Here is a 24,735-nt window from a genome sequence, read left to right on the forward strand (position 1 = left end):
GTAGCTGGAAACCCCAGGAGGGGAGAGTGATGTGGCGCTCAGGTCCTGTTTGTGGGATTCCCACAGGCATTTGGTTGGCTGCTGTGAGAGCAGGATGCTGAACTAGGTGGGCTATTAGGCTGATTCATCAGGGATCTTCTTACGTTCAAGCAGCTGTCCCAGAACTGGCTCCATGTCTAGGGACCCCACCGCAGCCCCATTGTTCAAGGATGACGCTTCCTGGCTTGTGTAGTGAGACAACCAAGGCTGCTCCATGCAGCCGAACCTGGAGAAATGGCCTCTGGCTTGAGCCGTATGCATCACAGCGCCAGCCAATGAGCTGCAGTGGTGGTCCCCACAGAGGCACGAAATGCGTATGGGTGGTGGGAGGAATAGCTAAAAGGGGGAAAGCATCTCCTCTTTGCTTCGCCCCTGCCCAGAAGTTTTTTGCAAGTCCCCACTTGCAAGCTATCTAACATTGCAACATGACAGCGGCAAGACATTTTTACATTCTCCAAGCTGCATCGCTATCAATCACTTTTACGCTCCCTTTGTAAGTGCCTAGGTCTGCAGGAAATAAAGCTATTGAGCTTTGTACCTTTACAACATGTGCTATTAATCTTGTGTAAGCAGCACTGAAGGCTTATTGATCTGTCAAAGAAACCAGGTACGCAGACGGAAGGAATGGAGCATTCTTTTTTTCTTTAAGGGCATCCGTGTCCTTAACAGGGCACCGCCATGGCCTGTGAGACCGCAAGTCAGTCTGCACTGTGACAAGCACAGGCTCTTACAATCCTTAGGGTGGTTTGACCAAAATGAAGTTTAAGGTTTTGAAAAGCAGTGCCGAAAGCGGCTGATCTAAATGTGGAGTGCCATTGTACCCGTTCCACGAGGCAAGTTTATTGCCATGGAAACTGCCGACCAATTCCACTGTAGAAACATTTCTGAAACAGGTGCCCTGAGATTCCAATTCTCCGAGCTCCAGAGAATGCGGGCGCTCAATACCGTTACACTGCAACCATCAGGGCACAGTAATAAAATCCAAGAATTTCCTAGCCGAGCTGTTGGTGGCTCTTTCTCCCCTTTCAATCTTAAACAAAACAGGTTCAGAGTTTGTATTGTTTTAAAAAAACAACTTATGATGGCTTTCTTTAATCAATGGATCACTTTTTAAATTCCACCTTTCTTCCAAGGAACTCATGTTGACAGACATGGTTCTCCCCCTTCAACCCTCCATATTTTATCCTTTCAACAAACATGTGATGTCAATTTAGCTGGGAGATAAGCCTCCCATCCACTCCAGAATATCCCAGCACATGTTATCACTGAATATTTCAGGGTACAGTATCTAAAAAGCCAGAATGAGCCTCGTGGCAGAACGGGGATTGCACCTGTTTTCCTTGGTCCCAGTCCAGTACTCTATCCAAGGGGTGGAGACTCTATGGTCCTCCAGATGTTGCTTGACTCCAACTCTCGTCAACCTCTGACAGCATAACCAATAATCACGGATGAAGGGAACTGGAGTCCAACACCTGGAGGTTCTTCACCCTGCATTATCCACTACACCATACTGGCTGTCCAAAACAGATGACAAAAATACAGTCTCTCTGATAACATATTCTCAAACATGAGAATATGAGGCTCCTTAAACTTTGGGGGTGGGTCCTATTTTATTCTCCAAGACTTAGACTCTAAATTTTAGAAACACAATAAAGAAATGAGCATATAGTAAAACCAACACTTAGTATACAGCTAAGGAAGACAAACAAGGAGGGACAGAGTTAAATGGGAAACCCAGTAGAGTGGTACCTCGGGTTACATACGCTTCAGGTTACAGACACTTCAGGTTACAGACTCCGCTAACCCAGAAATAGTACCTCGGGTTAAGAACTTTGCTTCAGGATGAGAACAGAAATCGTGCTCTGGCGGCGCGGCAGCAGCGGGAGGCCCCATTAGCTAAAGTGGTGCTTCAGGTTAAGAAGAGACCTCCGGAACAAATTAAGTACTTAATCCGAGGTACCACTGTAAGTGTTTTTATAAAGGACAGCCAACATTAAAGGGCTAGGGAAGGTTGAGCCTCGCAAAAATAATTATTTCTCATGTTGCTTCTTGTTTTCCTGTTTGGATCATGACTTTCCCACCAGCTGCTGGAGGAAAAAGGTGAGTTGGAGCAGAAAGAGGAACAACACCTACTGTCACAATGAAAAGTACATTCACAACAGGAATTCCATAAGTGATTGGGATACAGCCTATTTCTGTACCCAGAAACTATCTCCTGGCAGGGATACAGCTATGGAAGAGGAGAAACCATACAAACATATGATTTTAAAAAGAGGAGTCCCCAAATGCATGTTTCAGCTAAAGGTGGATCCCTTGACTGAAAACATTGAAGGCTACTGGCCTAGAGGGCTTTAAGCTCTACCAAGGAATAGGTCAATGAAGCACAAAGTGTCTTAAGAAGCAGGTGTCCATAAACTAAGAGTTCCTGGGTTACCTGCAGCGCCTAGAAATGCAATTCTAGCAGGAAAAGCTTCTACCAAATTCTGCCTGAAGCATAACAAGAAGCTGAAAAAACAGAGGCAGAGTATGTTTCTTTCAAAACAGAATCAGGCTGCATCCTTTGCCAGGACACAACAGCAGTGTCCTACAACAGGCCCATATGCTGCCTTCCTCCCAGTTGGAGGGCTTCCATCTTCCTTCACAGTCTCACCCTCAAACCAATGGATTCAAACTCTAAGAAAGGAGATTCCAAATAAATATCAGGAAGAACATTTCTGACAGGAGAACGGACTCCCTCGGGAGGTTGTGGCTTCTCCTCCACTGGAAGTTTTTAAGCAGAGGTTGAATAAGCTATCTGTCATGGTTCTAGCATCGCAGGGGGTTGGACGATCACAAATGGGGAGTCATTCCACACCCACAATGCCACATTTTTGTCCTGCAAGATTAGGGGTTCCAAAGTTGAACCTGTGTCCTCCTTCAGCACTGGATGCCCAACTTTAAAAAAATATCTTTTAAAACACAGTAATATACTGCTTTCCTGAATTATTATTTTTTTACACCACTGCAGATACAGTGGTACCTCAGGTTACAAACACCTCAGGTTACAAACACTTCGGGTTACCGACTCCACTAACCCGGAAGTAGTACCTCAGGTTAAGAACTTTACCTCAGGAGGAGAACAGAAATCACGCGCCGGCAGCGGGAGGCCCCATTAGCTAAAGTAGTACATCAGGTTAAGAATGGTTTCAGGTTAAGAACGGACCTCCGGAATGAATGAAGTTCGTAACCAGAGGTACCACTGTACCTCCGCTCACAGAACACGACTTCACATTCCTCTCCTTCCCCTGTGACCCTCCAGAGAATAGTTTGGAGGCACATTGTGGGGCAAGAAAGCTGCAGGGAGGAGGAGAAAGGATGAAATCCTGTTACATGAGCAGTGGTCTGCTTGCGCTACGTTGGGTTCCACCCTTACCTCTAAAAACCAATACCTAATATATTGTCACTCCAGTCCTAGTCCTACCTGGCAGCCCATTCTCATCACCCACATATTTATTACATATGAGAGTAGGTTCACCTAGTGGATTTGCAGTTAAGTCAAGGCATGAACTGGAACCTTCCTAGTCCAACCCCTGAACTGCTATGCTACATCATCCAAGGGCAGAAAGTGGAAAGTTATTTCCTACTCAGCTTATATCATCAGGCAACCCAAGCCTCTGTTTTCTGATGCACTCAAGACACATCAAAATTAAGCTAGGGACAAGGTGACATCCCTGTCTCATACTGTGAGAAACCAACACCTCACTATTTCACAGCATACATGGAATCTTAAACATACCGCATAATTTGCTTTTTGGAAACTTTAGAACTGCTATTTCGTCTTCAACAGTCTTCTGTTGAGTAACTAAGAATCAGAATTTCAGCTGACAGCTGTACACTGAGATGCGTTCTGCTACCCTACTGAAATACCAGCCTTCAGTTACTATTATTTTTTGCTGTACTCATGAGCTGCTTACTACTGCCATCTGTGCATAAAAGCACTACTCTTCAGGCTTCAGCTCCCAGCAGTCGCATGTGTGAATATTTTGAGATGACAGCCAAGTGCAGCAGCAGTTAACCTCATCATCATTCCACAAGCCATTTTTCACATGGATTTGAGCTGAATTTCTACTGTCGTTTTGAATTTAGAGGAAAGAGCCTGCAGGGAGGGGGCCGGGAAGCATTCTACATATAATCTGGCCATCAGAAATGGTTGGAGCGGAAGGCAGAAAGCAAGCGCTGCGACTGATGCCTGAATGATCTATTTTGGTTAGCCTAAATTTAAGCATGCCTTAGCCCATCTCAGGATCTCATCCGCAACACGGCAATTTAAAAAACAAACAAACCCAGAGAGAAAATACAAGTTAGCCATTGGCTATGCCAGTCTATCTTAAAAGAGGATTTCAGCCTGAATTCTGAAAGAGCTGTAAAAGCATTATGATTAGATGTGCCCAGTCCTCTGAAGTTCATGGTCTGATATAACATGAATAAGCCTTGAGTTCACATGCTCCTTCCACCCCCTTCCTCTCATGCTTCAATCAGTTACTTTGGCTTTTGTGCAAACCCTCCACATCAGGATTGCAAACCATGATCAAACCATAGCTAGGAGGGATCCTGCAAACCATAATTTGCCTGCTGAAATGCAATGGCAAACTGTGGTCTCTGAAAAAGAAACTTGTGAAGGGTGCATCTGGAATAAGTCCCACTGACTTCAATGGTGCTTACTTCCAAGTAGAAATATGCAGCTGAAACTGTAAAATTGAATTGTAAAGAATTTCAGGGGAAAGCCCACAAGCGCAAAGTTCACCAATGCTTGGTGTGACCTAGATGTCACATAAATGAAGACGTAGTAAAGAAAATACCCATCTGGCCTAATGTTCTGGCCATTTTAAGTAAGAAGGATGGCCTGCAAAAAAAGAACAGAAAATAAAGAAGTGGATCTGTGTCCCCCACTCCCAGAAAAGGAGTTCTTTTACCTTTTCAACTATCGTTCAAGAATTCTTCACAGGATTTTACAAGCTTGAATATTGCTTTTTGAGACACTGCACATCAAGGCACGCCCCCAAGAGACACTAAATGAATAGTAGAAGGGAATGATTTTTACGTCAAATCAAATGCATGTAATCTTCTAATTACAGAATGAGGGAAGCTGGACTGCTGCTTTTTTCATCACTTGTGAAAACTGCTGAAAATAAAGACCCCTATATCCTGGTCTAAACCAATCCATGTGTGAAATGAGCTACTCTGTGTTCAGCCAACTGGCTCCTCTGCCCACCTTTTGAAGAAAAACTCTATCTACACTCCAGCCCAACATCACAAAGAGGCTGAAACTTGAGACCAGAAGTGGGTATGGATACAGGAAAGAGATGCCATTGGCATTACATTACATTACATTACATTACATTACATTACATTACATTACATTACATTACATTACATTACATTACATTACATATAGACAACGGAAATCCCTATCCATGTTAGACAATATGATGTTGTCATGCATGAAACAAGTGGCTGGTGCTACAGATGGTTCTGCACACAGCAAAGGAATTCCTCAGGAAATTGACAGCTTCAAATATTCCATAAAGTTAAAAATATATTTTCAAAAGCTGGTCTGGGTAAGTGGCAAGAGCTATTCTGTGCCTCTGGAGTCTGGATCATTTGTTCATACCTGCATTTTAGAAGCAGGGGTCCGTCCCCCCATTTCCCAATGAAGCGACAATTCTACCTAGCCAAGAGATAGGAATCCTCTGGCCCTCCAAATTTTGTCAGATTCCAACTCCCATCAGCCCAGTATAATCAATGATCAGGGACAATAGGAGTTGTAGGCCTCCAAATGTTGCTGGACTCCAGGTTCTCCATCCCTGACCTTCCTTAGTACGTCAGTTGTAGAGAGGAGACACCTCCATGTGACCTAACATCACACTATGAAACCTCTGGTAAATGGCAGTTTCGCCCCATTCTTTCTGTTCCTTGTTAGTGTTCTAATTAAGAGTACTTGTATCCAAGCTTTTACTCAGAGTAGACCCTCTAGGGTTAAGGGACCTAATTTGGTCTCCTCCATTAATTTCAATGGGTCTACTCCAAGAACAAACACCACATTCAACCCAAATGCTTGACTTTTAACCATCATTGATGGGTCAAATGACTAAAGGAAGTTTTGACTAGTCAAAAAAGCCAACTCTAGAGTGACTTGTATTTTGACAAAGTTTATTTAGATGATATAAATACTGCCCCTTGCATAGGGAGGTTTATAATAAAAGCAAGTAAACAAGAATACATAAAACGCCGTCCATTAAAAACGTACAACAAACCACTCAATGACAACTCCTAATTGCACTGCAGGTCACCATACCATACTTTTAGAACTGCAAACCACCGGCCACTAAAAGAAAAACATTTGTAGACATAAAAAGAAGCCCAAAATGGCACCCCTACCCAATAGCAGGCCACTCTTGAAAGGGGGAGGGGCAGAGTGGTGAAAGAGAAAGGATGCTACCCTTTCCATAATGTCCTATAGTTGCAAGAACTATATGGCACTTCCCAATTCAGCTGTACTGCCTCCCTCCCTCCACATCTCCTACAACTATAATCAGTAAGAGAAGTGTGCAAGAGTCCTCAATTGATCACTGCAGGGTCTCAAAAGCTCTTCCTTCAATCCTTGCAGACCCTGCAACACTCTCACCACTGAATGCCATCTCAAGGCTGATTTGTCATGAAACAAGCGCTAAGCAGGAGAAGACTCTGGCCTTAAGACGGCCCCAGCCTAGGACTTAATTGGGATCAGCTTCTTGTGAGCTTTGCACAAGGTTGCTTTAGCTCAGCAGAGCCTTTTTTCCCCTCCTGGAGAAAAGCAGAACATATCTGCTGGTGGCAATGAGAGGATTAGCTGCTAAGAAGAGTGCCTTTTAAGAGAAGTGCATCACCAGCATACCCCACAGTGCTTTGCGGATGTAAGTGGAAACACACATTGTTCACGGCATTTGTAAGTAACAGCCCGACAAACTGGCACCAAGAGACCAAACTCCATCAGCCTTTTCAGCTATGCATATATAATCGCAACACAAGGGACCCATCCGATGAGAGAAGTAATGAGAAGCCCAACTGTTAAAACCACAGCGGCACAGACAAGACGACCAGTTGTCAATTTTCCCTCCAAACAGGAAGCGCTATTGTCAGGCAGAATTCCATCCATGAACCTTGAAGTACGACACGTAGGCCTGATGCTAGCTCACTCTTCAATGGGGCGCTAGCTTAATCATGCCAAATGGTACCAGATGTTGTTCTTTCAAGCTTTTTTGCTGCTGCATATTTACCAATGGCATCATCCTTTGAGGAGGCGCTGTGCTCTTTGGCATACAGCAATAAGGATGCGGAGACTTTAACCTCCAGATTGAAATGGAGACAAGCCAATCTAGCCTGGCAGATTTCTTCAGTGGTTTGATTGCCTTGCCTGAAATCTCCTGGATACTGTATCTCAAGCACAAAAAATATCCTCCAATGTGCTTGCGTCAAAAGGTTAGGAGCACTTCAGCACAACTCTGATCTGTATTCCCGCCCCCCCCCCCCAAAAAAAATGTTTCTTTGGCATTTGAGGGAGAGAAAGTTTTAGGGGATTTCACTGTATCTTGCGTTTTGTTCAGTTGTTTGGCTATTTACCCTTCACCATTTTTGTTTACCTATCGTATTTCCTGACATTCTGGAGTTGTTGTTTTATTACATTTTTTATTTGCCATTCTTTATTTGAAACAACAACAACATAAAAGGAAGTGACAACAGCAGCCTAGAGTTAAAATGATGTTCTTATGGTAGAAATCTCACCAGCCCCTGTGGTTTGCAGAAGGCTGTGCTTTTGAAACATTGCAACCCTTCCTCAAACAAAACCAATCGGAGCAAAAGGTTTGCATTCAACGGGGTGAGCTAAATGAGCACAGACTGAGAAACGAAACTGAGAAACAAAATTCCATTCCTGCCCCTTCCCCCCCAAAAAGTCTATGAAAAAGAAGAGTAAAATGTCTCAAAGTGTCCAAGAAAACCTCCCCAAGGCAAAAGGCACTGCTAGCAGTATTTGGGACTCTCAAACATTTTTATCTTACTCTTCCTCCAAGCAAATCAGGGGTGGAATACACTGTCTTTCCCCAGCCCACTTTATCTTCACAACAACCCTGAGAGGTAGGTGAGGCTTTGAGATAGTAACTGGCTCAGGTTCACCCAGTGGGCTTTAGGGCTACAGGGATTCTAATTTAGGCCTCCCTGGTCCATAGTTACTCTCTAACTGCTACACTGAATCTGCTTTCTTGTTGTCTAAACTAAAATAAATGAATTAAGCTTGAGAATGGCTGCCCTCACTTTCATCTCAGGCTCAGGAAACTGAAAGAGTAGCAAGTACAATGTTGGCACTATCTACTAACACTGAGGAAAAACTATTGGTAGAGCCCAGGAGGATATGAAAAATCAAACAATTCAACATCTGAACACATACACAAAAAAGCAGCTTTTGAGAAGCAAGGATTGGCCATACTGACCTCCGAGTATGTCGCTAAACCCAGGAAGAAGCTACAGCCTGCACAACTGTTGGTCTTGTAATGATTGGGAAGGCCAATAGTGGCAAAAGGCAAGAGAGCCCGTGAAATTCCTAGACAGTAGCAGGGTGTCCCAAGGTCTGCATGTGTCCTGCATTGCATCCCAACAAACAGCCAGTGTTGGTTAGAATATTAGACCCTGGGAGACCAGGGTTCAAATTTCCATTCATCCATGAAGCTCCATTCCATTCATCCATTGGGCAAGTCACAATGTCTCAGCCTAATTTACCTCACAGAGTTGTTGGTTTGTGGGTAAAATGAGGTGTGGAGAGAATTGTGTACTGCTCCTTTGAGGAAAGGGTGGGATATAAATGTAAAAATAAATAAGAATAAATCAAACTTTGGATCTCCTTGCCAAAAGTATTAACCACCACAGATTCACATTTACAAAGAGCCACTTAGAAGCAGCTGTAACAGGTCAGTGCATCTTTCCATCCAATGACAGGGACCTGCCCCACTATAATAGCAGTGGGCATTTCATGGCACAATCCAATGTCTACTCAGAAGCAATCCCACAAAGATCAATGTGACTTATTCTCAGGTAAATGGGCACAGCACTGAAGCCCAAATTTTATTGATATCTGGATAATTAAGAATGGGCTTACTAACCTGCTAGCAACACATTAGAATAATCTATTCTGGTTTTACACTTGTAAGTTGTTCTGAGCTCATTTTTACATCCAAGACTGACTGAGACTGATATACTTATGCACATTCAAAATTGTGTGCTTATTTTTGTCTGCACAATTAATTCCTCCTCTGTTAGACACAGGAAGACCAAGAGCAATGCTGGCTACTAAAAATGCCCATGGACCACTGGCAATCGTGCCCAATCCTCCATTCACATTGTGGCTTCTGAAGTCACCAGGCTCACACACGTACCCATCTTTCTAGTCTTAGTAAAATGCTAAATTTGGCACCTGATCCTATTGTCTGTATTTGTGGTGGGACCACCGCAAAAAAACCAACAGCAATATAACTAAGATCTGATCAACTAATAGTTCAATCCTATACAGTCATACCTTGGCTCCCGAACGCTTTGGGAGTAGAATGTTCTTGCTCCCGAATTATCAAAAACTGGACGTGAGTGTCCCAGTTTTCAAACACTTTTTGGAAGCTGAACATCCAGCGCGGCTTCCGCTATTGTTTCCGGAGTGCCTGCGCAATCAGAAACCAACCAGAAGCCGCGCTTTGGTTTCCAAACAGATTCCATTTGACTTCCGAGGTACAACTGCACATATCTACACAGAAGAAAGCTCCATAGAGTTCAATTGGGCATACTTCCTGATAGGCTTATACAGGATTGCATTGAAAGGTGTTAAAACGGAATTACATTGTGGAAACTGCAGCACTTACCAACTCTAAAAGTTCTACGAGCTCAATGTGATTAAATGAGTTTTTGCTATACTATTCCCAGAGAATACAGAAAGCAATATAGGGAAAGACTTCATGCTAAATACTGTAGAACAAAGCATCTGTGTCTCTTGTAGACCTTTCTGCTGTATCTTTGTAACATTTGGGTGGTAGTGGCACCTGCCCTGTGGAACGCCCTCCCAGCAGATGTCAAGGCAATAAACAACTATTTTACTTTTAAAAGACAACTGAAGGCAGCCCTGTTCAGGGAAGTTTTTAACGTGTGATATTTTACTGTATTTTTGGTTTTTATGGAAGCCGCCCAGAGTGGCTGGGGAGGCCCAGCCAGATGGGCGGGGTATAAATAATAAAATATTATTATTATTATTATTATTACTCATTGAGATATACCTTAACATACATATGGTTACTTACACAAAATGCCCACCCGAACTTGCAACTCACAGCATTTGCAGTACCTGAAACAATGCATCTGATAATCAGATTGGCAGCTATATGCATAACGCTGTCTATCACAATTCAAAGGAATCTGTGATATATAGAGAGAGATAGAAGTGGGATCATCTGCTTTGTACGCAGCAGGTCCCAGGTTCAATCTGGCATCTCCAGGGATGGGAGATGCTCCTGCCTGAAACAATGGGGAGTCACTGCCAGTCAGTGTAAACAAAACAGAGCAAGTTGGACCAATGATCTGACTCCATATAAGGCAGTTTCCTATGTTCCTCTAACTCCAGGCAGCCCAACTTTACATACTGCAAGAGTACTTCAACATGGAGCCCACGGAGCACACACTGCTTTGTCGCAGAGGGGGAAGGGAGAGAGGCCAAAAAATGACACCCCAGTCCTTGCGCCACCTTCCCAAAGTTAAGAAAGTGTGAAGCTGGGGTTTGGGAAATAGGCATGCGGCTCTGGCAGGGTCCTAGAGCTCTCCCACCTCTGAGAAACCCCTAACTAGGTTTGGGAAGGAGGTGGGAGGACTCTAGGATCCTGTCAGAGCCCTCACACCTCCTTCCCAGAGCCCAGCACCTCCACACCCAGCTTTGGGAAGGCTGTGCAGAGGGAAGGGGAAAGGGGGGGGGGCGTAAAATGTTGCCGACGGTCACCCAAAAAGACCTCAGGTCCCCATGCAGCCCTCGGGCTGCGCGTCAAACCGCACTGCTCTAGCTGAACTGAGATTGCATATTTAATAATACCTAGACTGCATCTTCACAGTTTTGTCCAACCTATCAGACACCTGTACATCAGCGCGGCCAATATGGTTTCAGTAAAATGATTAAACTGCCTTATAAGAGGTGAGCACTCTTTTGTTTCCGTGCCGGTCACAGGGAAAGAGAACCACCCTCTTCTGCCGCAAGCAGAGAAATACAGGCTATTATTACCAAATTATAGGTAAATTCCAGCAAATTATAGGTAAATTCGTCAATTCCAGCTCAGAGTCTAGCAATTCTTGGCTCTTCTTTCCATTCCGTCTGGTCATTGCAATACAGTGGTACCTTGGGTTAAGTACTTAATTCATTCTGGAGGTCCGTTCTTAACCTGAAACTGTTCTTAACCCGAGGTACCTCCTGCTGCTGCGCCGCTGCAAGATTTCTGTTCTCATCCTGAAGCAAAGTTCTTAACCCGAGGTAATATTTCTGGGTTAGCGGAGTCTGTAACCTGAAGCGTCTGTAACCCGAGGTACCACTGTAATTCTGAAATAAAGGCCGGTGCCAGAGCTTCTCCCCCCCCCAATCTTTTTCCTTTTATGTCGTGTATTTCAGATTATAAACCTGGGGGCTGGAACTGTCTGATCACTGACATTTGTAAATCATTCTGGGTTCGGCTAGATGACCCTCGGGGTCCCTCCCGACCCTGTGAAGAACACGCGGCAGCGCGCCCGGCGGCTCAGGCGCCTCTCCCGGCTCCCCTTCCCTCGCTCACCACGCCGTCGATCTGCACTTGCTTGACCGCCGAGTCTCCCGGGGCCACCTTCGCCTTGGCTTTGACAGCAGCCGAGGAAGAAGCGCCGGCGCCGGGGGCGGGTGTCTCCTTGCGCGACGCCATCTCTGAAAGAGGAAAACGAGAGGGAGAACGCACACCGGCCGGAAGAGGAAGAGAGCGAGGGGAACCGGAAATGGATTCCACTCAGAACGTCTTCCGGGCGGAAACCGGAGGACTTCCGAAACACAACCGCCTCCCCAAAACATGGGTTCCGCTTTCATATAGTTCCTATAGGACTCTTCTAGGTTTGCATTTTGCTTTTCCTCTGGGCCGATGCAGTTTCGCCCGACGGGAGCTCGATCCCGGCTAGCTGCCATTAACCGACCAGGAAATATAACCCGCCTAGTAAATCTATGGAGTGGTAGTTTATGGACTGCATTTATTCCCTTTCTTCCTCCGATGAGCTCGAGGTGGCGCACGTGGTTCTTCCCCCCCATCTCATTTAACCCCCCCCCTTACAACAACCCTGTGGGGTAAGCTAAGCTGAGAGAAATAAGGCAATAAGCAGCTATCTTATTTTTAAAAGTCATCTGAAGGCAGCCCTGATTAGGGAAGTTTTAAAGATTTAATGCTGTATTGTTTTTAACACTCGATTGGGAGCCGCCCAGAGTGGCTGGGGAAACTCAGCCAGGTGGGCGGGGAATAAATAATAAATTATTGAAATTATTATTATTATTATCGTCCAGAGCCCAAGCGAGAGCTTCATGGCCGAGCGGCCTCCCCCAGAGCCCCAGCCCGATCGTCTCAACCACTACATCTAGCCCTGATCTTTTTTATCCGTGTATTATTCCTGCACGGCAGGGGGTTGGACTAGATGACCCTCAGGGGTCCCTTGTGTGTTCTATTATAACCGCATTTTCTCATCCTGCGCGGCAATAACGCCAGTAACTCAACAAAAAGAAAGCATCTGGGGCGAAGAATCAGAGCGTGATCGCTCCTGGACGCGTTACACATCCCTAAACACGTGTTTGCCCCGACGGCTGCTCCAGTGCGCGTGCGTCAACTTTCGTTACGGTTGATGCTTTAAAAAAATAATAATAATCCGGCGTGGACTTCCGGCGGAAGTACTAGTGGGGCCCGCCTAGAATTGCGCCCGCCTTTCCATCTCTATGGTCCTCCTCCAGCCGCCGCTATGAAGATCAAGCGGCAGAAGCACGCCAAGAAGAACGTGGGCTTCTACAAGCACAACTTCGGCTTCCGCGAGCCCTTCCAAGTGCTGCTGGACGGCACCTTTTGCCAGGCCGCGCTGCGCAACAAGATCCAGATCCGAGAGCAGCTGCCGGGATACCTGGCCGGGGCCACGCAGCTCTGCACCACGCGGTGAGCGCGGGTCGAATGGGACGGGGAGGCGCGGGACGTCAAGGGGGGAGCCGTAGCTCAGCGCGTAGGGCGCCTGCCTGGCAAGCAGAAGGGGGTCCCGGGTTCGAGCCCCAGGGAGAGCCCCTGTGTTAGACCAGCCGGGATTCCTCCTGGACCACAACTCCCATCGTCCCTGACCACTGGCCCTGCCAGGTGTAGTCATAGAATCATGGAGTTGGGTCTCCACGTGTCATCTAGACTCGGGGTTCCCAGCGTGGGGAATTTGATTTTTTTGGGGGGGGGGCTGCAATTCGAGAATGAGTTAGACCAAGTTAATGGAAGTGAGAGCTGGACCATAAAGAAGGCTGATCGCCGAAGAATTGATGCTTTTGAATTATGGTGCTGGAGGAGACTCTTGAGAGTCCCATGGACTGCAAGAAGATCAAACCTATCCATTCTGAAGGAAATCAGCCCTGAGTGCTCACTGGAAGGAAAGATCCTGAAGCTGAGGCTCCAATCCTTTGGCCACCTCATGAAAAGAGAAGACTCCCTGGAAAAGACCCTGATGTTGGGAAAGATGGAGGGCACAAGGAGAAGGGGACGGCAGAGGACGAGATGGTTGGACAGTGTTCTCGAAGCTACCAGCATGAGTTTGACTAAACTGCGGGAGGCAGTGGAAGACAGGAGTGCCTGGCGTGCTCTGGTCCATGGGGTCACGAAGAGTCGGACACAACTAAACGACTAAACAACAATGGCCTTCTAGGCTTCCTCCACGCGAATAGGACTTCACTTTTTGAATAATACAAATTATATGACACAGGGGGTGGGTGGGGAGGGCATCAGGACTTTAGAGATGCTTAGGTGGGACAGGGCCAAAAAAAAAAAGGTTGGGAACCACTGATCTAGATCAATCCCCTGCAATGCAGGATATCCAGAAAACCTGTGGCTGCATATTTTGGTTTGCCTATTCAGGGATGGGGCTGAACCATAGCCACTGCTCTCTGGAGTGTACATCTGCCAGGAAAGCTTTAGCTCAACAACTCTGATGAAGGCTCCCCCAAAAAAGGTCAACAACTTTGGTCAATCCAAAGGGTTCCAGTTTGTTTGTTTGTTTTTAATAGCGGGAGTAGATCGCAGTCTCTTGGGAGTTGGACATGCCTGCCATAAAGCAAGACTTCCATTGTGAATCAGGTGGGGAGGAGAAGCAGAGGGTGGCTGCTGGCCAAGTGCTGTTCTCTATTCCTTGACTGTATTTTGGAATTTATTCGTGTATAAGCGAATGCGCAGGGTGGATGACCTTAGAATGCCCCAAATAAATAAAGACCAACCATACTTGGGGTCCCAAGCTTGAGAAAGGCGGGTATAGCAGTGCTGAGCCAGATGGGCTGTGTACAAAGCAGCTTCCCATGTATCCTATGCGGGCAGTGCGGTGGGAGACAGTTGGCTGCTTGGTCCTCATAAAGGCGGAGGAGCTACCAGCGTGAGCAGGATGGGTCAAAGAGGCATTTAGGGCAACACCAGGGTGTGTGTAAGGACTGCAATTTGGAGACGCAAACTCATATGTGTAGATGCAAATGTAGAAGTAATTTGAATTCAAATGCATCTTGCCATAGAAAACTAAGACTAGGTGACTTTGTAGGTAGACACAAAATTCATAAACTGCTGGTAGAAATAGAAAATACAGTAAGGTAAAGGTAAAGGGTCCAGTCGTGGCCGACTCTGGGGGTTGCGGCGCTCATCTCGCTTTATTGGCCGAGGGAGCCGGCGTACAGCTTCTGGGTCATGTGGCCAGCATGACTAAGAGCAGTGCACGGAAATGCTGTTTACCTTCCTGCCAGAGCGGTACCTATTTATCTACTTGCACTTTGACGTGCTTTCGAACTGCTAGGTTGGCAGGAGCTCACCCCGTTGCGGGGGATTGAAACTGCTGACCTTCTGATCGGCAAGTCCTAGGCTCTGTGGTTTAACCCATAGCGCCACCCACGTCCCAGAAAATACAGTAAATATCGCTAAGGGGGGGGGGGAGACTACGGTGAGGTGGTCTGTGGCTGCCAAGTCTGCTGTACAGGTGGCCTGTCTGCTGTACAGGCCGATAGAAAACCTCAGGCCTCCTCCTTCTCATTGTTCTTTAGTTTTAAACCACACTTGTGCCTGAAAGCCCCTTCCACTAGAGGACTGTCCTCTGTAAAGCTATGTCACCCTATAGAGAGACCCTCTGTATATCCTTTGTGCTCAGTTGGTGAGGCCAGGCAGCCAGCAGGCAGAGTGGCCGCATTAAGAGCTGTTTAAATCTCCAACAGAGCTGCAAACCTTGGTTGACTTCAAATCCCTCTCATTCCTTCAGCTTACTTGACCTCACAGGATGGTGTGAGGGTAAAATGGGGCCTGTAGTAGACCATGTATATTAATATCTCCGGCTCTTTTGATGAAGGCCTGCAGTTCCTGGCTTTGCAAACTCCATATTCATGCTTTCCTGTAAGGCAGCGCTTAGCGAGCATCCTGCCAGCGTGAAAATTTCTGCCCCCTCCTCCCCCCATCAAGTCTGTTCTGGGGTTTCCCCAATCTTTTTTATATATATATATAAAATATTTATTAGAGTTTCAGAAAAAGGAATTACATAAAATCAAAAAATACAAGAATAAAAGACAAAAATAAAAATACAAGAAAAATACAAAATAAGTACATTTACAGAAAAAAGATAAAAAAGGAAAAATAAAAAATCAACCTTTCCATATCTTACATTCATATCCTTGTTTCCCTGACCTCCTCATACCTCCCTTTTTTGTATTCCAATTCAATTAATTAATTCAGCAATTTCTTTCCCTCGGGGTTTCCCCAATCTTTGCACATGGGGTAGACTTGGATACAAGACATAATGGGGACTTTTGTTCAGAATTTGAAATGCCTTTGTTGAACAAGAATCTCTGCTGTTATTTCTTCTTCTTCTAGATGTGTCCTGAAAGAGTTGGAATCCTTAGGGAAGGAGCTATATGGGGCAAAACTAATTGCACAGAGATTTCAAGTTCGCAATTGTTCTCACTTCAAAAATCCAGTGAGCGGCTCAGCCTGCCTCTTGTCCATGATTGAGGGTGGGAATCCACACCATTACTTCATTGCTACGCAGGTAATGTTCTTTCACTTAAGCTCATGTGAACAAAATGCCTCATTTCCTTCATATTTTGGAATCTGGCCAGTTGTTAATGAGTTTTGAGAATTACATCCACGCTTTCTCCTTTGGCGCTGCGGTGGGAAAACTTCGGCTTATGCAAATTTGAACGGCACCTGCACGTTTCTAGCTGTATAAGAGACTGTTCGAAACATTGCCTACAGCCTTGTTTTAAAACAAGTTTACTTGGAAATGAGCCTTGTTGTGCTTGAGAGGGCTTGCATATGCCTTTGATGGCAAGCTCTCCTGCAGCAAGCAGCCCAGCATAGGATTAGAGTTGCAGAGGGAGGGCATTTGTAGATAACAGTTTTATTTCACAAAGAAAGGAATGAAGATACTTGGCAGCTAATGTCTTAGTTGCTAGATCAGGAGGCAAGGCACGTCTAAGCATCAGCTAAAGTTCTAAGCTTCGAGTGCATCTGAGAAAGGCCAGTCTGCATAGAACCAGAACGAAGAAGTATCCATGCCCAGCTCTGTTTACAGAATAAGTAGCAGGGATGCGGGTAGTGCTGTGGTCTAAACCACTGAGCCTCTTGGGCTTGCTGATCAGGTCAGCGGTTTGAATCCCTACGACGGAGCTTCCGTTGCTCTGTCCTAGCTCCTGCCAACCTAGCAGTTCGAAAGCATGCCAGTGCAAGTAGATAAATAGGTACTGCTGTGGCGAGAAGGTAAATGGCATTTCCATGTACTCTGGTTTCCGGCACAGTGTTCCGTTGCGCCAGAAGCGGTTTAGTCATGCTGGCCTCATGACCCGGAAAGCTGCCTGTGGACAAATGCTGGCTCCCTCGGTCTGAAAGCGAGATGAGCATCACAACCCCATAGTCACCTTTGACTGGACTTAACCATCCAGGGGTCTTTTACCTTTACCTTTTACAGAATAAGTGACTGTCTCACAGTATCTCTTACCACTTCTGTCTTGCCCGAGAAGGTTGCTCAGAAAAGTGAACTGCAAAACTGCTTGAGTGTTATTTAGCAGCATTTATTTATGATGTTTGGGTTCTATTTTATAGCTCCAAAAAGCTTTCATAGCACTTCAGAATAAAAGTCACATGAAAAGCACTTTACCTACATTGTCTCAGTAACGCTTACTTCATTCCATGGCATGGGACTCAATTTGCCGCACAAGGTCATTTCCCCCAAACCATTAGATGTGGGACAGTTAAAGCCATGGGTACAGAGGAACAACTGGGAGGATGTGCTCTTGATAATTCCTTGACAAAGAGGGCTCGCTCTAAGAGCCAATCAGCTGATCGGTAATGACAGGAAGCCCAGCAGTTTGAACTCCATTTGCAGGTGGTTTGTATTCAAACAACTTACCAATTGACTTCATAGGTCCTAACTTTTTGCCTCAACCAGCTGTTTGGTAAAGAAAGCCTTTCCTGTGGTCCACAGCACAAAAGGGATATAATCTTGCTCAAGAAATTGTAGTCTGTTTGCTGGATGAAATGAAGAAAATAGGGATTTGCATCGTTATTATGTATACAAATTTATATACCACTTGACTATTTTATTTTATTTTAAAATACATTAAATAATCCTTAAGAATACTTGGCATTTATGCCTCTAGCCTTCAATAACTTTTCCATATAGTAATTGACCACATTGCATATTTTGCATTTTTATAGAATGTTATACTAGTTTACCACTATAGCCTTCAGCAGCTTGAGCAACAGTTGGTAAAGCAAGCAACAGGGACAAGAAAATTGGGTGTTTCCTGCCACTTTGACAGTGTTCTTTTCCAGGGTGAGCAATCTGCTAGATTTTCACTGCCTTGAGCTTTCGTTTGTAAAGAGTGCATATAGATTTACTGTTTGTGTCCCCCACCCCCATTTGATAGGACCAAGATCTGGCAACAAAAGTAAAGAAAAAGGCTGGAGTTCCCCTTCTCTTCATAATTCAGAACACAATGGTTCTTGACAAACCTTCCATGAAATCTTTGGCTTCGGCACAAGCAGCACAGACTAACCGACTTATTCCGGAGCACCAGAAACTAAGGATTGAACTTCTCAAAGAGGAGCAGGGTCTGGCAAAGACCTCGGAGCCGAGAAAAAGGAAACGAAAAAGGGCCAGTGGCCCTAATCCTCTCAGCTGCCTGAAGAAAAAGAAAAAGGCACAAGAGACCTTGCAGCCTTTGGCAGCTAAGAAAAAGGGGAATAGGAAACGCAAGAAAAGGAAACTGGAAGCAGGAGGAGAGACTGTGCCGTCTGGGTCACAGAATGTGGAAGCATGAAATCATCTCAGAAAATGGGTGGGCTCGTCTGTTCCATGAACTTTGGGTAAAGCCAAGGTCTATGACTAAAGCAGTGTGATAATCCTTGCATTTAATCATTATTTTATTAAAGGTCTTGTTTTAAAGGTCTTGGAGTATTTGGGTGCTAGGTCAAAGTGAAACACACACACACACACACACACACACACACACACACACACTTTTAAATTGGGTCTTAAAACTGCACAAGAACAGACCGTATAGCTAGGATGGCAAACTGATAATGCCCAAAGCACGACCTGTTTGTGTCATGCAGAGGTGCACATTAAACATACCAGTTACTTCTTGGTAGAGCAATCAAAGGGGCACAACTCATCACCTGCTTTGAAAGGAAGCGTTTCACAAATCAATCCTGCCTTCCAACCAGGCTTTCTTTCCTGAAGTCTTGCTCACACTATCCCAGATACATGGAAGCTAACTGCAGTTAGTTGCTGGTGAATTCAGAAATGTTCTAGTACAAAACCAGATTCAAGAGTGTGTTTTCAAAAGTGGTTAGGAGAGTAAAACCCACATTTAACTCTTTTTATATTTTCATTATATTGAGTAATAGCTACTTCTGTAATGTCTACGTTTAAAGTAGAAGCCCTTTGAAGCATTCAATTTATTTCTGCCACTGAAGATTAATTTTCAGTGCATTATCAAATGTAACCCCAAGGAGTTAAAACGTAATCCCATTCCATATCCAGTTAGTTTAATTGCAAGATCTGAAATGGATAAAACCTTTCAATGGAAATCCTTTATCTTTCCCTATTAGCTGGCTCCAATTCAGTCAGGTTCTTGCCCACTGGGGACTGAGCAATTTCCCCGAAAGACCTATTTGTAGTGCGGAATGACAAATCCTGGAGCCATATGATAATCTTTGGAAAATTCTATACATATCACTTGGACTCTCAAAAAGAAAAGGAGGGGTGTGTGATTAATGGGCTGTCCGTGGTCTGGACATGATCCATGGTATTAATTACTACAGAAGGTTGAAAAAGGCAAATACTGAAATGATTTGTATCTGAAGAAGTGTGCATGCACACGAAAGCTCATACCAAGAACTAACTTAGTTGGTCTTTAAGGTGCTACTGGAAGGAATTTTTTTATTACTGAAATGATTATAAGGGTAAATGCTGAGAGAATGAGAAGTTTGGAGCAGGTAGATTTTGGGTTGGAGTGGGGAGCTGATTATGGATCAGGACAACTTCAGTTAAAACTAGTAGCCATCCTAAATCATGGTCAGCAACTAGAGCTGAGGTTGAATCCTGACAAGACACAAGTACTGGTCCTGAATGGGGTAACTACCCCTGAACGACCAGGTGCTCAGCCTGGGAGTCATTTTGGACTCATAGCTGTCCATGGAGGTTCAGGTCAATTCTGTGTCCAGGGCAGCTGTCTACCAGCTCCATCTGGTACGCAGGCTGAGACCCTACCTGCCTGCAGACTGTCTCGCCAGAGTGGTGCATGCTCTAGTTATCTCATGCTTGGACTACTGCGATGCGCTCTATGTGGGGCTACCTTGGAAGGTGACCCAGAAACTGCAATTAATCCGGAATGTGCAGTTAGACTGGTGACTGGGAGTGGCCGCCGGGACCACATAACACCGGTCCTGAGTGATCTGCATTGGCTCCCAGTACATTTCCGAGCACAATTTAAAGTGTTGGTGCTGACCTTTAAAGCCCTAAACGGCCTCGGTCCTGTATACCTGAAGGAGCGTCTCCACCCCCATTGTTCAGCCTGGACACTGAGATCCAGCGCCGAGGGCCTTCTGGCGGTTCCCTCATTGCAAGAAGTGAGGTTACAGGGAACCAGACAGAGGGCCTTCTTGGTAGTGGCGCCCACCCTGTGAAACGCCCTCCCTTCAGATGTGAAGGAAATAAGCAGCTATCTTATCTTATAATTATTATATATTGTACATATTTAAAAGAAAGCCCCATTGAGTTAAAATGGACTTGTGCCCTGCTAAATAGATTGCAGAATTGCAGTCTTAGCTGCTTAAAAACTGCCTATGCTGCCTGTAGTTAAGTGATGAGCCTTGGTAGATCTATCCAGGAGAAAGGCTCTTCCAAATTTTAAGCACAAAGGGTCCTATCTTTCATAACCACCTTCCATACTTCTGTTGGCAAGCGTAGCCCGAGCAGTCTCCAAAATGGATCGCAATACTTGCCCCAGTTGTTATGGGTGGAAGCAATCCTTGCTTGTAACATTACACCTGCGGGAGGGAGAAAACATTCTTGGCCCTGCTGATATAAGTTCACACTTGAAACTAGTTCTGTTGTGAACCTTCCTGGGACCTTTGGATGAAGGGCAGTATACACATTTAATAAGTAATGATAATACGTCACTTATTTCTCTAATCTTTGTAGCTGTGCAATGTATGCCTGGCAGCTGACCATGTAAGCGGGCTCTGCTGTAAAGAATTCTGCCTTAAGGCAACGTGACACAAAATGAACAGGATGCAAAAACTGAGGTGGCGCCATGCTCGCCACATAGAATCACCCCTTTGTGAAATGGATCATCTCACTATGGTTCAAAAGAGCCTGTGGGCTAGCTCAGAACTCTGTGGCTGTGAGCGCCTTGCAATCGCGCTACGGTTTGAAGCAAGCCCTCATCGCCACCTGCACCTTAACTCTTGCAAAACACTACCCAGAGCAACTGTATGAGCCCAAGTTGCTGCACCCCTGCAACGTCGGCGAGGTGAAACGCCACATCCGCTATTTGCCGCACTGTGCCCTTGCACCTGTTTTATATCCACATCCTGCTTTTGCAGAGTTAGGTCACAGAAGCCAGCTGTGATCTTGGAGAAGCTATTGTAACAAGGCTTAATGTAAAGGGGTTCTGCTTTTTGAACAGCCACACAATACAAAGGACTAAAGTTGATGCCCTCCATTTCTTACACTGTGTAGAAACATCAATGTTTCCCATTGTTTCAACCGTGGGCCCTTGGCAGTTGTAGCTGCAGTTGGCTCGTATATTCTTAAATCAAGTGGTCAGATCAATATGCCATGCCTTTGGACCAAAATACAGTGGTACCTCAGGTTACATACGCTTCAGGTTACAGACTCCGCTAATAGTACCTCAGGTTAAGAATTTTGCTTCAGGATGAGAACAGAAATCGTGCTCCGGCAGCACGGCAGCAGCAGGAGGCCCCATTAGCTAAAGTGGTGCTTCAGGTTAAGAACAGTTTCTGGTTAAGAACGGACCTCCGGAACGAATTAAGTACTTAACCCGAGGTACTACTATAACAGCTTGGAAAGATGTTCTTTTCTCGTTTCTTTTTCTGCATCTTAACAAGCGCTAAGCAACCTGGACCAAGAAAGAGCTCTTTGGAAAACTGATAAGGATTCATTTAATTCTAAGGCTGTGATTCTATACCTATGTAAAGGTAAAGGTACCCCTGACCATTAGGTCCAGTCGCGGATGACTCTGGGGTTGCAACGCTCATCTCGCTCTATAGGCCGAGGGAGCCAGTGTTTGTCCGCAGACAGCTTCCAGGTCATGTGGCCAGGATGACTAAACCGCTTCTGGCAAACCAGAGCAGCGCATGGAAACACCGTTTACCTTCCCGCCGGAGTGGTACCTATTTATCTACTTGCACTTGATATGCTTTTGAACTGCTAGGTGGGCAGGAGCTGGGACCGAACAACGGGAGTTCACCCTGTCGCAGGGATTCGAACCACTGACCTTCTGAACAGCAAGCCCTAGGAGTAATCCCCTTTGAATACAGTTAGACTTGGGAGCAGACAAATTTATTTGGATTTTCCTTGTATGTAGCTACTGACAGGGGTGCCAACTTGAATAAAATATTGGGGGGCCTAGGTAAGCACCGCCCTGAATAGCTGATCACATGACGTGGTGCACTCACACCATTTGAATGACAATGGCCATCAATGGCCGGGGTGGGGGGCTCGAAGACTCCACAAACCCTAGGAGTTGACTACTATGGACAACACCTCTGCTCACACAAGATAGGACACCTGATTCTTGTTTATTCCCCCCTACCCATCCACTATAGTCCTTTTGCCCTCTGAAAATTTTCCAGTGAGGGCTGGGGAGGCCCATTGGAGCAGTATGGAATCCACTTTGACGCTGGCTAACGCAGCCGTTTATCTTCAGCCCCAGAGGCACGCTTCATTGTCTCTTGAGACAGACGGATCACAACACACATTGCTGCCAAAATGGAAAGCTTTTGGCAAGGGGAAAGCTACACACAGCGGATGCACGTATCTTCACAGAATACAAATGTTTGCAGACAGTTTCCTAAACAGCAAATGGACAAAACCTGAATACAATTGCCGCATCCTTCCCCGATGAGACCATTTTCTCCTTTGCGTCAGGTATTTATTCAAAGTGAAATAAGGCAGCTTTAAGCTTCAGCAGGTCTTGATCCCTTTAAAAAGCAAATGCTTCTCATTTCCAAATTTTCTGTGTCATTTCCAGTACTTCTGCAAGGCTACCCAGACACTCTATGTAGTTGCATATAACAATGGGCCACAGCTGACAGTAGCATCCCTAAACCATCACACTGCAGCTTGGCTCAGAAAGAGAAAGCTGCCTCTGCAAGCAGAGGATTGCTCCTGACAGATGCTGTAATTTAGTGCTCACAGGTCCCAAGGTTTCCTCAACTCGTTTCAAGCTCCGTAAGCCATCAAGACAACATAATCTGCCTTCTTAAATAGCTTTTAGAGAAGCATCTAAGGTTTGTTTTTTGTTTTTAAAAGGGGGGGGCAGGTTCTACAGAGGATGCAAAGCACTTATTTCTTAACAAAATCCCTTCTGCCGTTTGGTTGACATTTAGAAAAACGAGATGCAGCAACCTAGAAACAGACTTCTGCAAACAGTTGCCTCAACTTTTGGAATCTTAGCAGCAAGGCTGAGTGGGATCTGTTGCAAAATGTCGCAGTAAGGAGTGCTCTCTGATCCAGATTGAGGTGGTGGTGGTGGTACAGAATAGTTCAAATAATGAGCAATCAGCATTTTATGGTCATTTTCCTGAGGGTTGCCCCTCACTCTCAGGGCTCTTTTCTGAAACCTGCCCCTCATGTGGGGATGATGACATAAAACATCAGCACTCAGAGCGTGAACATCGGAAATAGTTTGATATTCAATATGCTTTGCTCATATGGAGCCCAGTATGCATATTTTTAAGGCTCATAAATATATCTCTTAACATCCAGAAAAGGTACAAAAGGTGGGGGATGCAAAAATGATCAGGCTGCAGCATTTTCCACTGGAAGGAAAGATGATGATGATGATGAAAATTTATATCGTTTGAGCATTTGTTTAGAAAAACCTGCAGTTAAGAGGAGGGCGATATGTATATAATTGAGGTTTGTAAAATTATCCACGGCATGAGGAAAGTGGGTAATTTTTTCTTCCTGTGATGTATGTGTGATGTTTCTGGGACTCCAGGGCGGGCAATTTAAAATGTCTATATAAGGGCGGACGCACCTTGGTTCTGGGTCCTCCTCCTCTCCCCTGCAGGTGGGGGAGCACCCTGTTGCAACCATCAATAAAGATCAGACTTAAAGCTTTGCTTCTCAATATTCTCTGGTTGGTCTCTTGTTATTTTCTCCTACCAATACAGAACCTACAAAAGGACTCTATATGGGCTCTTGGGTACCCCATAAAGGAAAAAGAGCAGTTTTTTTAACACTCACGTCCCAATTTGTTTGTTGGGTCTGGATGCATTTCTTCTTTGCTGTTTGGCTATGGCCCCCTTCCTGGCAATGCTCCATTGGGACTTTTTGTGCACGCAGAGCCTCCTCTTCCTCTCCTGTCCTCAGGGCCTTTGTGTGCCCTCGAAATCAGCTCCGGAGGTTTGAGGGGACCCTCCAAAGCAGATTTGGGAGGTGTGCGCACATGGGGAGGATCCACTGAGCCAGTGAGACCCTGCTGGTGCAGACACACCCAAAGGCTCTTACATTCATTCACTGTCAATGGGCTTCACAGAGACACCTGGTTGGTCATGGGGGAGTGTTTTAGTCTGATGCAGCCGAGCTCTGATCTTATGCAGCCAACATGTCATCACAATATCACACACCACAGGGAGGTATCAGCAGGTT

At 45.4% G+C, this 24,735-nt stretch overlaps 2 protein-coding genes across 2 annotated transcripts in view; one reads left to right on the forward strand and one right to left on the reverse strand.

Annotated features, from left to right (window-relative positions):
- Positions 1-12,053, reverse strand: part of EIF3H (eukaryotic translation initiation factor 3 subunit H) — a 72,259-nt gene extending 60,206 nt beyond the window's left edge. Inside the window, exon 1 of the mRNA XM_081204977.1 lies at positions 11,895-12,053. Coding sequence (XP_081061103.1) covers positions 11,895-12,017 — 123 coding nt within the window. The 5' untranslated portion in view covers positions 12,018-12,053. The remainder of the gene's footprint in view (positions 1-11,894) is intronic.
- A 998-nt stretch (positions 12,054-13,051) lies between these two features.
- UTP23 (UTP23 small subunit processome component) lies at positions 13,052-18,778 on the forward strand. The gene is made up of 3 exons (XM_081205181.1): positions 13,052-13,274; positions 16,203-16,377; positions 18,257-18,778. Exons 1-3 carry the CDS (start codon positions 13,087-13,089, stop codon positions 18,647-18,649), a joined length of 756 nt encoding a protein of 251 aa, XP_081061307.1. The 5' UTR covers positions 13,052-13,086; the 3' UTR covers positions 18,650-18,778.
- The last annotated feature ends 5,957 nt before the right edge of the window (positions 18,779-24,735 follow it).

This window comes from Podarcis bocagei (assembly GCF_964188305.1).
Source record: "Podarcis bocagei genome assembly, chromosome: 8".
In the NCBI taxonomy this organism is placed as follows: Eukaryota; Metazoa; Chordata; class Lepidosauria; order Squamata; family Lacertidae; genus Podarcis; species Podarcis bocagei.

What these genes read in the sequence shown, in the direction of transcription:
- UTP23 (XM_081205181.1), top strand. Translation starts at nt 13,087, where the DNA reads ATGAAGATCAAGCGGCAGAAGCACGCCAAGAAGAACGTGGGCTTCTAC. An exon ending in ACGCAGCTCTGCACCACGCG is followed by an intron (nt 13,275 to 16,202) that starts GTGAGCGCGGGT and finishes TTCTTCTTCTAG; the next exon opens with ATGTGTCCTGAAAGAGTTGG. An exon ending in ATTACTTCATTGCTACGCAG is followed by an intron (nt 16,378 to 18,256) that starts GTAATGTTCTTT and finishes CCCATTTGATAG; the next exon opens with GACCAAGATCTGGCAACAAA.